General features: G+C 45.9%; 1 protein-coding gene across 1 annotated transcript in view; it reads right to left on the reverse strand.

The window, feature by feature from the left end:
* Positions 1-12,971, reverse strand: part of MGAM (maltase-glucoamylase) — a 130,060-nt gene that overhangs the window by 36,707 nt on the left and 80,382 nt on the right. Inside the window, exons 37-45 of the mRNA XM_079152536.1 lie at positions 12,557-12,695; positions 11,617-11,750; positions 11,463-11,497; positions 11,255-11,371; positions 10,725-10,873; positions 10,059-10,143; positions 9,051-9,107; positions 6,452-6,576; positions 929-1,017 (exon numbers count right to left, since the gene is read on the reverse strand). Coding sequence (XP_079008662.1) covers positions 929-1,017; positions 6,452-6,576; positions 9,051-9,107; positions 10,059-10,143; positions 10,725-10,873; positions 11,255-11,371; positions 11,463-11,497; positions 11,617-11,750; positions 12,557-12,695 — 930 coding nt within the window. The remainder of the gene's footprint in view (positions 1-928; positions 1,018-6,451; positions 6,577-9,050; positions 9,108-10,058; positions 10,144-10,724; positions 10,874-11,254; positions 11,372-11,462; positions 11,498-11,616; positions 11,751-12,556; positions 12,696-12,971) is intronic.

A 12,971-nucleotide genomic window follows, 5' to 3' on the forward strand; every position in this document is an offset into this window, starting at 1 on the left:
CCACAAGAACAAGTCTCACCTGCCTCTCCTTAAAGCTGATTCTGAGGACCCCAGTGCCAGGATGTCCCTCCTTTCATGGTGGACTACCATCCACAGGCACCACAACTCCTTATTCACTCATCTACCCATTACCACAGGTGTTTCCATTTCTGGCTCTTATGAACAGGGCTGGGGTTAACACGGCTGCGCACACATCTCTCTGACACGCTGATTTCAGTGTCATTAGAAATATACTCAGAAATGGGATTGCTGGATCACAGGGGAGTTCTCCTTTCAATACATGGTATTCCAAAAAGCCTGTACCATTGCATTTCACACATGAGTGTATACATTTTGTTCCATTTTCTCCACATGCTCATCAACACGTCTTCTTTTCCAAAGTAAACATCCTAACAGGTATGACAAGATAACTCAATGTAATCTCTCTGCTGATTAGTGATTTTTCAGGACCTTTTCATTACCTCTTAGTCAATGTTATGTTTTCTTTGGAAACACATCTATTCAAATCCTTTGTCCAATTTTAAAATCTGATTCTTTATTCCCTTGCTATTGAAATGCAACTTTTCCTTATGTATTTTTTGGGTTAACAGAGTAATCAGACATGTAGTTGGCACACATTTTCTCCACCCTGGGCTCCGTTGGAGGATTTTCCATCGCCTGTCCTCTAGGAGTCCACAGATAATAAAACGAGAGCCTGTTACACATTACTGGTCAATGACACACTTCTGAGAGACACAGACATGCTGGCCTCACATTTGTGGTTCCTTGATACAACTCAAACAGCACAAGAGGAAACAACACTCTTCTCACAAGTGACTTTTGCCACTGTGCCTGGGATCTGTCCCCCCAGCTGGAGGCCCAGCAGGAGTGAGGGGCCATAACTCACAGGTGGAGGAGGAGGAACAACACAGTCTCTCAACAGACTCACCTATCGATTCCCCGTCATCCCAGAAAAGTTCTCCTGCGGCTTCGTTTTTCTCATCCAGGGCAATGATGAGACCAAGAGGCTTCCGTCGACTGTGGCAAACAGGATTTACATAAGAAACAACCGTTACCACTGAAAGAATTTTGCCAAATGCTTCCTTCATATTTCAAATGGAAAAACTTACTAGAAAAACACGGCTCTGCTTTCCTCAGGAACAAAGCACAAATTAGAAGGGGTTTCTTTCTCTAGAATTCACAATGTCTTCCCAGATAGAAACGCCCCAGCCGTTACCACTAAAGGTCTATGTAGGAGCGATAACATAAGCATCAGAACCACTGCAATAGGGACAATGAAAGCAGGGCTTACACTGTTATTAGAATGCAGATTCTTGGGAGAGAACGGCATCCTACACAAAAATCTTGCAGCCAGGTCATTTTAGACATGAAACCATCAGAAGGGACATCTGCTGTGAGGGAGATCACTCCTCCCTACCTAAGGACCAGTTTCACTCAGGAAGCAAAAACACACAATGAGGCCCATTTACGTAATGCCACTTCCCTTAGTGGATGACGTACTATTATTTGCACTGAGAGAAAAACAAAGCACCCTAATGACCTGCCTCGCAACGTAGAACAGGAGCAGAAAGCAACGCTCCAGGAGATAGTGCAAGTGCTGCAAGGAGGGAAGAGGAAGAGAGGGAGAAAGCCACTTCCTGGGCATCTCCTGTCCCCATGCCTCGGACGCCCTGCTGCTCTCTGGCCCTCAGGTACCCCTCCCTGCCCCAGGTGCCCTAGTGTGTTCACACTCCAGCCTCCGCTGCACAGGTCACGTTCTGTGGTGACGCACTGGCCTGCTCTCACTCTCAGTCATGTGTTGAACTGTCACTGCTAAGAAGCCCAGGAGACCGAAACACGAATACATCCCAAGTCATGGCCCCTTGGGCCTTCATTATAAGAAAGGTCAGACACAGCCAACAAAAAACTGAAGTAGAAAATGAACAGTGACACGAAAGGTGAGACCCTCAGCTCTGCAGAAAGACACTTCCAGAGGGAGGTGGCCTAGACCTTCTCGGGCCCACCCAAGGAAACACCACTTGATCCTAGATCTACTTTCCAACGGAGGCATAATTTAAAAAACTTGCTTGGGATTACGAGAAAATAAAGTAGACATCTAAGAGAATAAAACAACGCAGGGGGACAAAACACTGGGCTACATTCACAAGGGTGCCCAGGAAGCCGACCCCGGGGTTTCCTTGGAGACAATGGCTGAAGGCCTAACACTGGAACACAAATACTGGTAAATTAAGGAAGGCAGGCTGAGCCTCCAATTCACCAGTGAAACCAGGATCTTCAAAGGGACTAACATGACACCATGTTGGCAGCAGTCCAACTGGCCTGCACCCAAGAAAATGGCAATTTGCTTCTGGAGGAGACACACATCTGGGACCTCAAAGTCACCACAGATGAAAAGCAAAACATCACTGAAAGCACAAGGTATCAAGTGAGCACTAGAGTCTGCAGAAATAACTCCCCATACATTTACATTCCACCAAGGACTTCAGCAAGTCAAATGTCCAGATAGAGAACGAAGTGACCATCACTACCATATTTAACAATATTTAGGAAAAAGAGAAAATCGCAAAGGAAGGAAGAGTTTGACAATGTCCAGAAACTCACAGGAGGCTGCACTCCCTGTGCTGGAAGAGTTGGGAGGATTTCTTGTAGATGAAATCTGAGATTACCCCTGATCTTTAAGGCTGCACGAAGGCTGGGCATGTGTATTTGAAACTATTTCATGAGATTCTGACACAACTCCTACAGAAGAACCACTAAATAGAGAGATTTATGGTATGAAATCCCAGATGTCAAAAACCAAAGAAATATGAGGAAGAATTAAAGTTTAATTTGATTACTCCCCAACTCTTCTTTCTCAACATATTAGCATAATTCACATTTGTTTTTCTCTATCTCTCTGGTTGGGAAGTCAAAAGAAAAAGTGCAAAAAAGCTGTACCACCTGGGCATGGTAGTGCATGCCTGTAATCCCAGAGGCTTGGGAGGCTGAGGCAGGAGGTTCCCAATTTCAAAGCCAGCCTCAGCAACTCATTGAGGCCATCTGCAATTCAGCAAGACCCTGCCTGAAAATAAAACTTCTTAAAAAAAATAAGGGCTGGGATGTGTTTCGGTGCTTAGGGCCCCAGGGTTCAATCCGTGGTTAAAAATAAACAAACAAACAAACAAACAAAAAAGAATAGGGAAGAAAGAAAAGAAACAAAACCTGTATGATCTGAGAATCCTTAAGAGGATCAGTATTTAAAGTGAAGTCTTTGACACTTTGTTTATTCAAAATAGTTTCCTTAGTGAGTGCTGAAGTTTCTAAATATGGAAAATGGACCATACATAAGCCACTGTTAAAACTAACATATTTCAAATGTTTTAGAAATAAAATTATGTGATCTGAAAAATAAAGCAAGAAAGCATAGAGGCTGAGAGTTTCATTCAGTGGCAAAAACCTTATGTACCATGTTGGAGCCCCTGGATCTGTTAGAAATAGTAATAAGTGCAGAAACCCAATAGAGCAAACTAGGGGACAATATCTGCAGAACAGCATGTTTTGGCAATGGCATGAATGCACACACGTGGGTGTGGGTGTGTGTGTCTGTGTGTGCGTGTGTTAAGGTAGAGCAGGAGAAACAGTTGTCAAGGTTAACCTGGAAACAGGTTGTAATGGGCCTTGAGCAACCCATTAGTGAAAGGACGCCAAGCAGGAAGTAACAAGACTCGAAGCAGGAAGCAACAAGTTAAGATTGTCATTTGGGAAAGATAATTTAGGGTTCAGGGTAGACCATATCTTAAGCAGAATACTAAGAGAAAAAAAAATGTCTTGGATTAAGACATATTTTTCCCAAAAAGTCTGTATTTGAAAAATTAAGGTCCTAACAAAAGTTCAAAGCAAAGGATGGGTTTCTAACCTCCAAAAAAAAAAAAATAAATAAACCTCCCAGTATATTAAAAATAACATAATATTTTCAGGTATGCAATGATATAAATATGCACTTTTAATACAGATATATCCTGTATTTTTTAACATTTACCCAAATAGGTATTTTTATCTGCTTACTGAAGTTTCATTTCAATAGCTATAAAATGGGAGTAATAGCAAATATTATAAAGGGAACGTAAGAGATATGGAAGACTTGAGTTTTGTAGGAGGAAGAGATTTTTGAACACAGTTTCAATTACAAAAATGAAATGGATCAATGGGAAGTCAAAGTTATAGGAGGATGAAAAGCACTTCCTATGCCTAGAAAAGACCAGAAGCGAGGCAAGAACTGAAACTGTGCATAGGTGGTCAGCAAAGGCAGACAGGGTGACCAGCTACACAATCAGCCCAGAACTGAGTTTTCTCAAGAGATGAGACTTGGGCGGAATAGAGGGAGGCTACATTCCTGGTCGCTCTGTTATGCCGGATTTAAGCAGAGGATATCTGTTTCTCGGTGAGGCAGTTTTTGCTGCTTATCGATCCCCTGGTGTTTACCCATTTATCTGCTGTGATGACCTGCAGTCTGCCAGCATATCGACGCCTTTTTTGAGAGCAGATTGCTCACTGTCAGGCGTCTATCATCCGCCATTTGCCTGCCTCTTGCCTGTCCATCGCCTGCCTTACTCCTATCCATCACCCAACGCTCAAGGTTCACCTCCCGATAGTCTGACAAGTCAGCAAACTGATTGCCAACTGCCAGTGGAGAACCAGCTGCCTGCTGCTGCCTGGAAGTTCACTGTCACAGTACCTGCAGGTGTGATTACACGTGGCTACCGCCATTTTGAGACAACAGCCAGGCCCCATAGACCCCTGGCCAGACTCACTGAGCCCCATTTCCAGGATCCCTCAGCCCTACCGATCACTCCCTGCCTCTGGGGCCCTCACATCGACTGACTGCTCCCTGCTGCCAGGACCCCCAGACCAACTGCGCCCTATCACCGGGACCCCAGACGGACTGATCGCACCCGGCCTCCAGGATCCCACAACCACACCAAACACACCCGACCTCCAGGACCCCTGCCAGACCAACTGCATCCTGTCTCCAGGACCTCCAGCTGACCACGTCCACCCCTGAGCTGCAGCTCTCCATTTGCCAACACATATCGAAGCCAGAGTAGCCATCTTGGATAATCCTGGAAGCCATAGCTCCGATCTTTGGGTGGGGCAAATCCCATCCTGAGATGCCTGCTGGAGGCTTGAAGCTCATCGTCAGGTACTTCTCATGCATCAGGCTACTGAACACTGGGAGGTTTCATTAGTATATGACTGCTACACAGTAGATTTTCTTTTTTCTCCTTTTTAAAAAAAATTAAGTTTTTATTTCTTTACTTTTCTTGCTCTCTTTTCCTTTTGTTTACCTGTTCCCTCAGAGTCTCTTTCTCCCTTTTTTGCATGCTAACATCCAATTTCTTTTGATTACACTCTCACCCTTTCTATTTTCTAGAACTTCTGTATATTCTTTTCTTATCCCATTAACAGCCACATTCTACATCCCTCTGCATCCTCTTTGTCCTCCATTAGAAACTGCAGACCTTATTGCAAACCTGTTTGTTTTACCGAAGATAATATTTGAACTCACTTTGTTTATTATGACAATTTTGTTATTGTCCCCATAGGGGCTATTTGGTCTAGGATTGCATACTGTCTGAATTGGGCACTGCTAATATTGATCTCCCCTTAAAGAAAGGGTTTTGGAAACCTACAGGTCCACTATAAGCCTATAGGGGGAAATCTGCAACACCCCAGATCTGCACTGCTAGAGGGGAAGATACATGAACAACATGAAAAAACAAGGGAAGAAAATGATCCAAACAAATCTAGATTCTACAGTAATAGAATCCAATGACAGTATGTTAGAAGAAATGACAGAAAAGGACTTCAGATTATACATGATTAAGATGATTCGTGAAGCAAAGGATGAGATAAGAGAGCAAATGCAGGCAATGAATGATAATACCATAAGCTGAAAGAGCACCTGCAGGAAGCCAAAGATCATTTCAACAAAGAGATAGAGATTCTCAAAAAAAAACAAATGGAAGAGATGAGACTTTCTGTGCTAAAACTACCACAGCCCTCAGAAAGCCAGGAAGGCAGACCTCTTCAGCTACCTCTGTGCAAATGCAGAGAACTGCAGGAGGGTCAAGAGTACAGGTGTTGTCACCACCTTCAAATCAATCTGGGTGCAGCCCCAGACCAGAAGCTCCTTGAGAAAGACCCAAGGGGAACCCAGGCAGACTGTGATGCCCCCATCACCACACACACATCTCAGAAAATCTGCTCCAAACATCCATGTGCCTCTGCAGACTCCTCAGGTCCCCTGATGGTGACAGAAATGGACCCTCTTGAAAAATGTTAAAACACAAAAGAGCAAAAAAGAAAAAGGAAAGAGAGTTTAGCAACCTGCTTTCTCGTTGAGGGATTGTTGCCGCCACTAAGAAATTGTGGTGAGCCCATGTGGAAAGTAGGACACCAGCCTGGTACTCACCTCAAGTGGGTGTTCCGGGCAGGCTCCTGCCAGGGCAGGATGTAGCCCCCACGGACATGAAGGTTAATGTGCTCCAGAGGGGCTGCCAACTCTTTCCACACTCCCCGCGCGTTAATATCCACACCCTGAGGGATGAAGACAGGAGGAGGAGATGAGGGAGAGGACACGGGCTGCCCTGAACAGAGCATCTGGAACACACCTCCTCTGCCTCACTGACCAGCTACCTGCTCACCGCCACTCAGCAACCCAGACGGAGAGCTTCTGCCTTCCGCCAGCTGCTGTGGGAAGTCCTGCTTGGCCGCTCTAATGTCCTGTGAGGGTCACTTGTCTTTTCAGGATGGCTACGCCACATCCCACCTGAGGTCCTAGCGAGGATCCCAACCCACAACCAGTTTCCATGTCACAGAGCAGAGTCATAGGAGGCCGCATGGCCATTCCTTCACTTCTCCTGGCTCCCGACATACTCTGCACAATGGCAGGTCTAGAGCGGCTCCTTCACCAAGCGTCCCCTGAGTTGCCATCTCCCTCACGCTCTACTCCCACCCACGTAACCAAAGATCGTGCCTCCTAATTCACAGAAAAGATCAAAATGAGCTCACATACTTTGTGTTTCCTCCTCTTCTACTCCACATCTGAGCCTTGGTGATTGACATCTTTGTCTCGCTCATGTGTGAGAGAGGCTCTCTACGTCTGACTCAATCACTGGAATCCCATGGAACCTTCCACATGTGCTCACCTAGAGCAGGGCTTCTCAGCATTGGCACTACTGACGTTTAGGGCCAGATCAGTCTCTGTTCTGAGGCTTCCCTGTGCTCTTTGACATGCAGCAGCATCTTCAGCATCTAAACACTAGACCCAGCAGCATCTCCTTCCACCACACTTGACACCCAAAATGGTCCCACACATTGAGAAAGGTCCCCTGGGAAACACAATTCCCCAACTAAGGAGTTTCCATAGAGATAAGCAGCAGTGGACATTTAAAAAAATAAAATGAGGCATACATTAAACTTTATTTACAAAATAGTTGAAAGCCAGAGTTTGCTGTGAACCAGGTTTCACCAATACCTACTCTACAACCAAAAACAGGGTGCAAAGCCTGTGAACATTAATAAAGAGGAATTTCTTCATTAATCTCACCCAGGGGACATTTAGATTACTTGAACATTAAAGAGTCCCTTTCTTCTAAATGACTTGCTGCTTCAATGTTTATCTTTCTATTTCATTTCTTCTACCTCTCCTTCTTCAGCTAAAGCTGTCTTCTACTAAAGTTTTTGGTAAAGGCCTTCATTCTACAAAAATTCTTTCTTGGTCCTCACATTTTGCTTTCTTTAATGTGGCACACATACTTATTGACAAATGCATTAGCGTTTATAAAAGCAAACACTGGCTCCTCTACATAGTGAGCGCCATAGGGAATGGGGTCCCGGATTCCAACAATAAGAGCTAGAACATTTCTTGGCTCCTAAGGAAGGCAGGGCCAGCAGGAGATCTGCGAGTGGCCGGAAGTACAAAATATAGGGAGGATCTCATACTCCAGGTCACAGTCCAGTCATCAAACGATGGCAGTCCACACTGCACTGGGTGCCCAGGGTACTCCCTGGTTTAGTCCTACCCAGATCTTTCCACAGAGAGTTCCAACGCACCAAAAGGACCGGAAGTGAATACAACAGTCCACGTGCACACTCAGGGCCAAGCCTAAGCCAACTAAACAAAGTTGGATGCTCTCCCCCAAAAGTTCTGGAGGGAAAGTCACAGCAGAATCCAAATACAAAACCACCCATGGAACAGACCCACAGGCAACTAAGAAGGGGAGACAAGAAGGAGTGCTTCGCAGAACATTCAAGAGGCAGAACTCTGAGGCCAGGGAGCACCGTTTTAGGAATGCCCTACCAGCCCCGAGGATCGACGGGGTCCGCACATGGTGCTGCCTGCCTGCCTTCCTCCTGCACGTCTAGGCCTCTGCATTCTTCTGCTGAGGATGGCACAAGAGGAAGCCTGACATCAGCCGACGCACACCTCAGTCTTCCTCAAGCATACTCTGGGACCCATGCCAACCCTACACAACTGAAAGCTCTCTTCTCCCTCTTCTCTGGTCGAGGCTTGTGCACTGACTACATCTGCAAGGGCCAGGCCCAGGTCTGAGTGTCCTGCACACACTGCCGCATACTCCACTCACTAGGTAACTAGTATAGACTCACTGGTCTTCCAGCATCTGTAATGCAGATGAAGAAATCTAAAAGAAGACAGAGGGTAAAGAACCCTGGACTTCGGGATCTTCCACAGGACTGGATACAAGTAAAGCTACAGCACAACTTAAGATACCACTTGTGTCTCAGCAGAGGGAGCAGTGACTGTAGAGGAAAAGGCGGAAACTCCCATGACCACCCACAAGCCAGGCACTGAGTGAGACGCTGCATGTGCTATTTCACAAGGCTCCTGGGAAGGAGTGGACTTGGCACCTCTGGAGGAGAGACACTGAGGCCATAAAGGTAACACTGACGTGCACAGGACCACACAGCCAGCTTGACCCTGAGGGTCTGTCGGATATCAAATCTCTACTCACCATGTGCAGGTTGAATAAACATTTAGGAAAACTCACCGTGTAGAAATCGTACCAGCGGGCCACAGGGAAATAGGCGGTGACACTTCTGGCACTCTAAAATTAAACACAAACAAGCTGTAAGCGGGGCCTCTGTATCTACCACAGTCAACAGTTTGCACAGGAAACAAAGCTCAGGGAGTGTCTCTGACCAACTCATCACGGCTCTCTAACATCAAACACAAACATGGCCTGAGCAGCAGGCACTGTTTTCTGGGACAGATAAACCAGTATGTGCAGGGAAAGGATAATCAGATAGGAGTGGCTGATACCAATCTGTCTCCAAGTCCTGAAGACCAGCACGACTGGAGAAGTTTCCATCCTTCACCCTTTGCAAACATGGAAAAGTTCATGGTCCCAAAACAAGGGACTTGAACAAAGCCTTAGAGATACAGAAGACATGAATGTGATTTATATTTGCTCACAGGCTCACAGGAATACCTGCTAAACAGAAAACCCCTCAGGGTGGATGTGCCTCAGAAGAACACTGCAGAGGAAGGGCAGGATTTTAGGAAGATGTGATTACTTGGTGTTTTAATCAGAAACCTCAGCTTACAAGAGGATGTGAAGATGGCCCTTGCTGCTTGCAGAACCTGCTAGAGAAGCAAGGGCAGGGCTGGCAGAGGAAGGAAGGTGCACCATGCTGCTGGAAGTCTGCAGAAAAGTTGGTTTCAATGGAGACAGAGCACTGTGGTGAATTCTTCACTAAGGCCCCATCTAACCCTGGACTCCTCATTTGAGTTAATAAACTAACAAGGATATCTCAATGTATACTAAAGGTACTTTTTCTCTTGATTGTCTGATGAACTTGAGCTGCTAGGCTGACTTACAACTGGAGGGAACTGAGGCAAGCACACCTATGTGCTCCACCCCTGCCCAGGGGAAGCAAGACAAAAGGTAGATCAAACACCCATGTCCCAGGACCCACACACATCAGGGTTCTTCCCCTGCCCTATTCACACACCATCACACCTGGGATGCACTACAATCAGAGGCCTCCATACTCACAGCCTGCAGGACTGGGCTGACCAGGAAGGCTGGACCCAGCAGAAACTGATCATCTATGTCCCAGGTCACCCTGTCTGACACAAACCTGGGAAGTAGAAGAAGATGTCACAGTGAGAGTACCAACCCAATACCTCAAGAAACAACTTACATTCAGAGGCAAGTCCCACACCCAACTCCATCTTTTGACATCCTTAGTTTTTACGTAGATTGATCAGGAACATGTAGGCTCCTTCTCCATATCATGGTGCCTCAAATTCACAAGTGGTTCAGATATGTTCATTATACTTTTATGAAAAAATCTCTAATTTCCACATGGCACATTCTAAACGAAGAAGGCCATCGATGCCTTCTCGTGTGCCTCCAACTCATTTTGGCCAAGGCTCATAACAGCTACACCAGATACAGAAGTCTCCACGTGGATAAATTAGATAGAAATTAGGCTGTGTTCCATAATTTCAAATATTTTTCACTCTATAAATAGTCTTTCCTCAATGACACATGGTGTGAATAACACTGAGTACAAACACTAAGTGGTCACTGTGTGGAGACATTATGACAAAAGATATCATATCTTCATTTGGAAGCTATGTTGGTTTGCATCAACCGCCACCCTACAGAATGATAAACACTGGCTCTTCCTCACTGGGACCCCAGCTGGACACTCACTCATGCAAAAGAGGCCGCACCACAGTGCTGCCCTCCGTGTGGGCCTTGAACATCAAGGTGTACACATAAGGCAACAGGGTGTACCGGGTCTCTAGCACACTTCTGGAAATATCCACAAAGGCAGCATCCCAGGACACAGGGTCTTGTCTCTGCAGAAGGAAATACAGGATGTTGACAGCACACCCTGGAGAAGCAAGGGTCCCCAGCAAGTAACGGAAAGCTTGTTCCCAGTGCATCACACACCACTAAGCTAAAGGCAATGAGAGGTGACACTCCAAGCATACACTGAGGAGTCTGGTAATGGACAGTGAGGTGCTCCCAGGAGAGTTCATGAATATATGTGGAAGAATCCTTTCTAAACCCCAAGATTTATCTAATAACACTGGGGGGTTCAACTAATTGGGAGGAGTATTGATGATTTTGAAAATCTCCCCAGGAACAAAGGCAGCCTGAACTATGCCTCAAACACAGAGGCTGCATAGAATGGGCTGCAGACCTGCACACCGTGGGAGGGAGGAGGAAGGCCCTACCCTGGTGCCAATGGTGTTGTGGTTCCTGGAGAAGGGGTAAAAGGCTCCCAGCTGCATCCAGCGAGCACACATCTCATACTCAGCATCTTCAAAGAACCCACAGATATCTGCTCCTGTCTGAAACCAGAGGAAATAAAACCAGCCTGTGGGTGATTGCTCAAGATTGTGGCTGTCCTCTTGGGGATGAGGAGGATCAGAGGACACTTACATAGGAGATGCCAAACAGGCTGAACTCCATCATGCCTGCAACGAGAACCATGGCGGTCAGCTGAGGCACACACGCCCTGCCCTCTCCTCCCTCCTGTCCCCAAGGATGCCAACTCCCTTCCCTGCAGCAGAGGCCCTGGAAACAGGCCACACACCAATGATAGATTTCTTCAACTGGTCCCATGCGGCAGTGTTGTCTCCCAGCCAGTGTCCTCCCCAACGGCCAGAAGAGGGGAATGTGGAGCGGGTGATGACGATCCCTCGCTGGCCAGTCACCTCCTGCACAGCCCTGGTAGGAGGGGAACATCAGGAGAATTGAGGACCAGCAAGAACAATGGAAGTGCAACCTCCTCCTCACAGCTCTTGAGCCAAGTGCCTGGTGAGAAAACATAACTGCATGTGTGGAGGGAATATGGAAATCCATGCAGTAGAAAGGACCTTGATGACTGATCCACAGCAGCACAGCCACTGTACAAGGCTTTCCAATGAACTTCACCATGTTACGTATCCACTGATATAGCCCCAACATCACTAAATCTTATTATGTGTTCGTCTCTATATATTTGAGAAAAAGATGTTTTCTATATTTGAGAAAAAGATGGAAAATTTATGGAATACACGTGGAATAAATGAGGTAAGCATTAAGTTCTAAAAGTAGCTACTGTGCTAATTCCACAGAAGATCCATTTCCTGTACATCAAGAATGGAAAAGTATGCTAGTAGAGATGGGACATTTTGATATACATTGCAGAGGTTTCCATCCTTTGACCTCTTGGAACTAACGCTATTACACCACCAACTACATTATTGTCATACTTACTGATGTCCCTCTCCTGTGACTGTCCATAGTTAGGACTACTGGTTTCTCACTGATAAGACTATGAGTAATTTTAATCTGTTCTCCGAAGTACAATAACAGCGTTTGGCTCCATGCTCAAGAATTGGTATTTTTAATATATAACAATTCCTGTGGAGTTACTATTAAGTACTCCTCAAATATTGGAATGAATTCTCATATGAAAAATGGGGATGCTATGCGCATCACTCCCTTTCCCTTCAGCTTGGGACAACTGGAGAAGGAAGACGATGACTCACTCATGAGTGGGTCTGGTCTGGGACCACCCATACAGGCTGTGCACATCATAATGTCGCACCCGGGAGCCATCTGCAAGAATCTGCTCGCTCTCCATGCACAGGGTCTTACTGCTCAGGCCCCGGTCTCTGGACTCCAGATCTGAGGGAAAACATTTAGAAAATGAAAACAGACCCTGATTCTTCATGCCATTAACATCTATAGAAGACTGAACTCTGGAACTAAAGACTAACCCGACCTCAGCATGTTTCCTGGGGGGAGCTGAGATGGGGGAAAGAACAAGGGCTTTTCAAACACATACAGTGAAATTGGATTTCAGCTAGATTTTGAACATGTAAATTATTTCATATCATTTTATCTTCATTCTAAGATGAAGATAGGGTTCTCTGTTGGACAGTTCAGAGCACTCGTATGTGG

Source organism: Sciurus vulgaris (genome assembly GCF_902686455.1).
Source record: "Sciurus vulgaris genome assembly, chromosome: 8".
NCBI classification, from domain to species: Eukaryota; Metazoa; Chordata; class Mammalia; order Rodentia; family Sciuridae; genus Sciurus; species Sciurus vulgaris.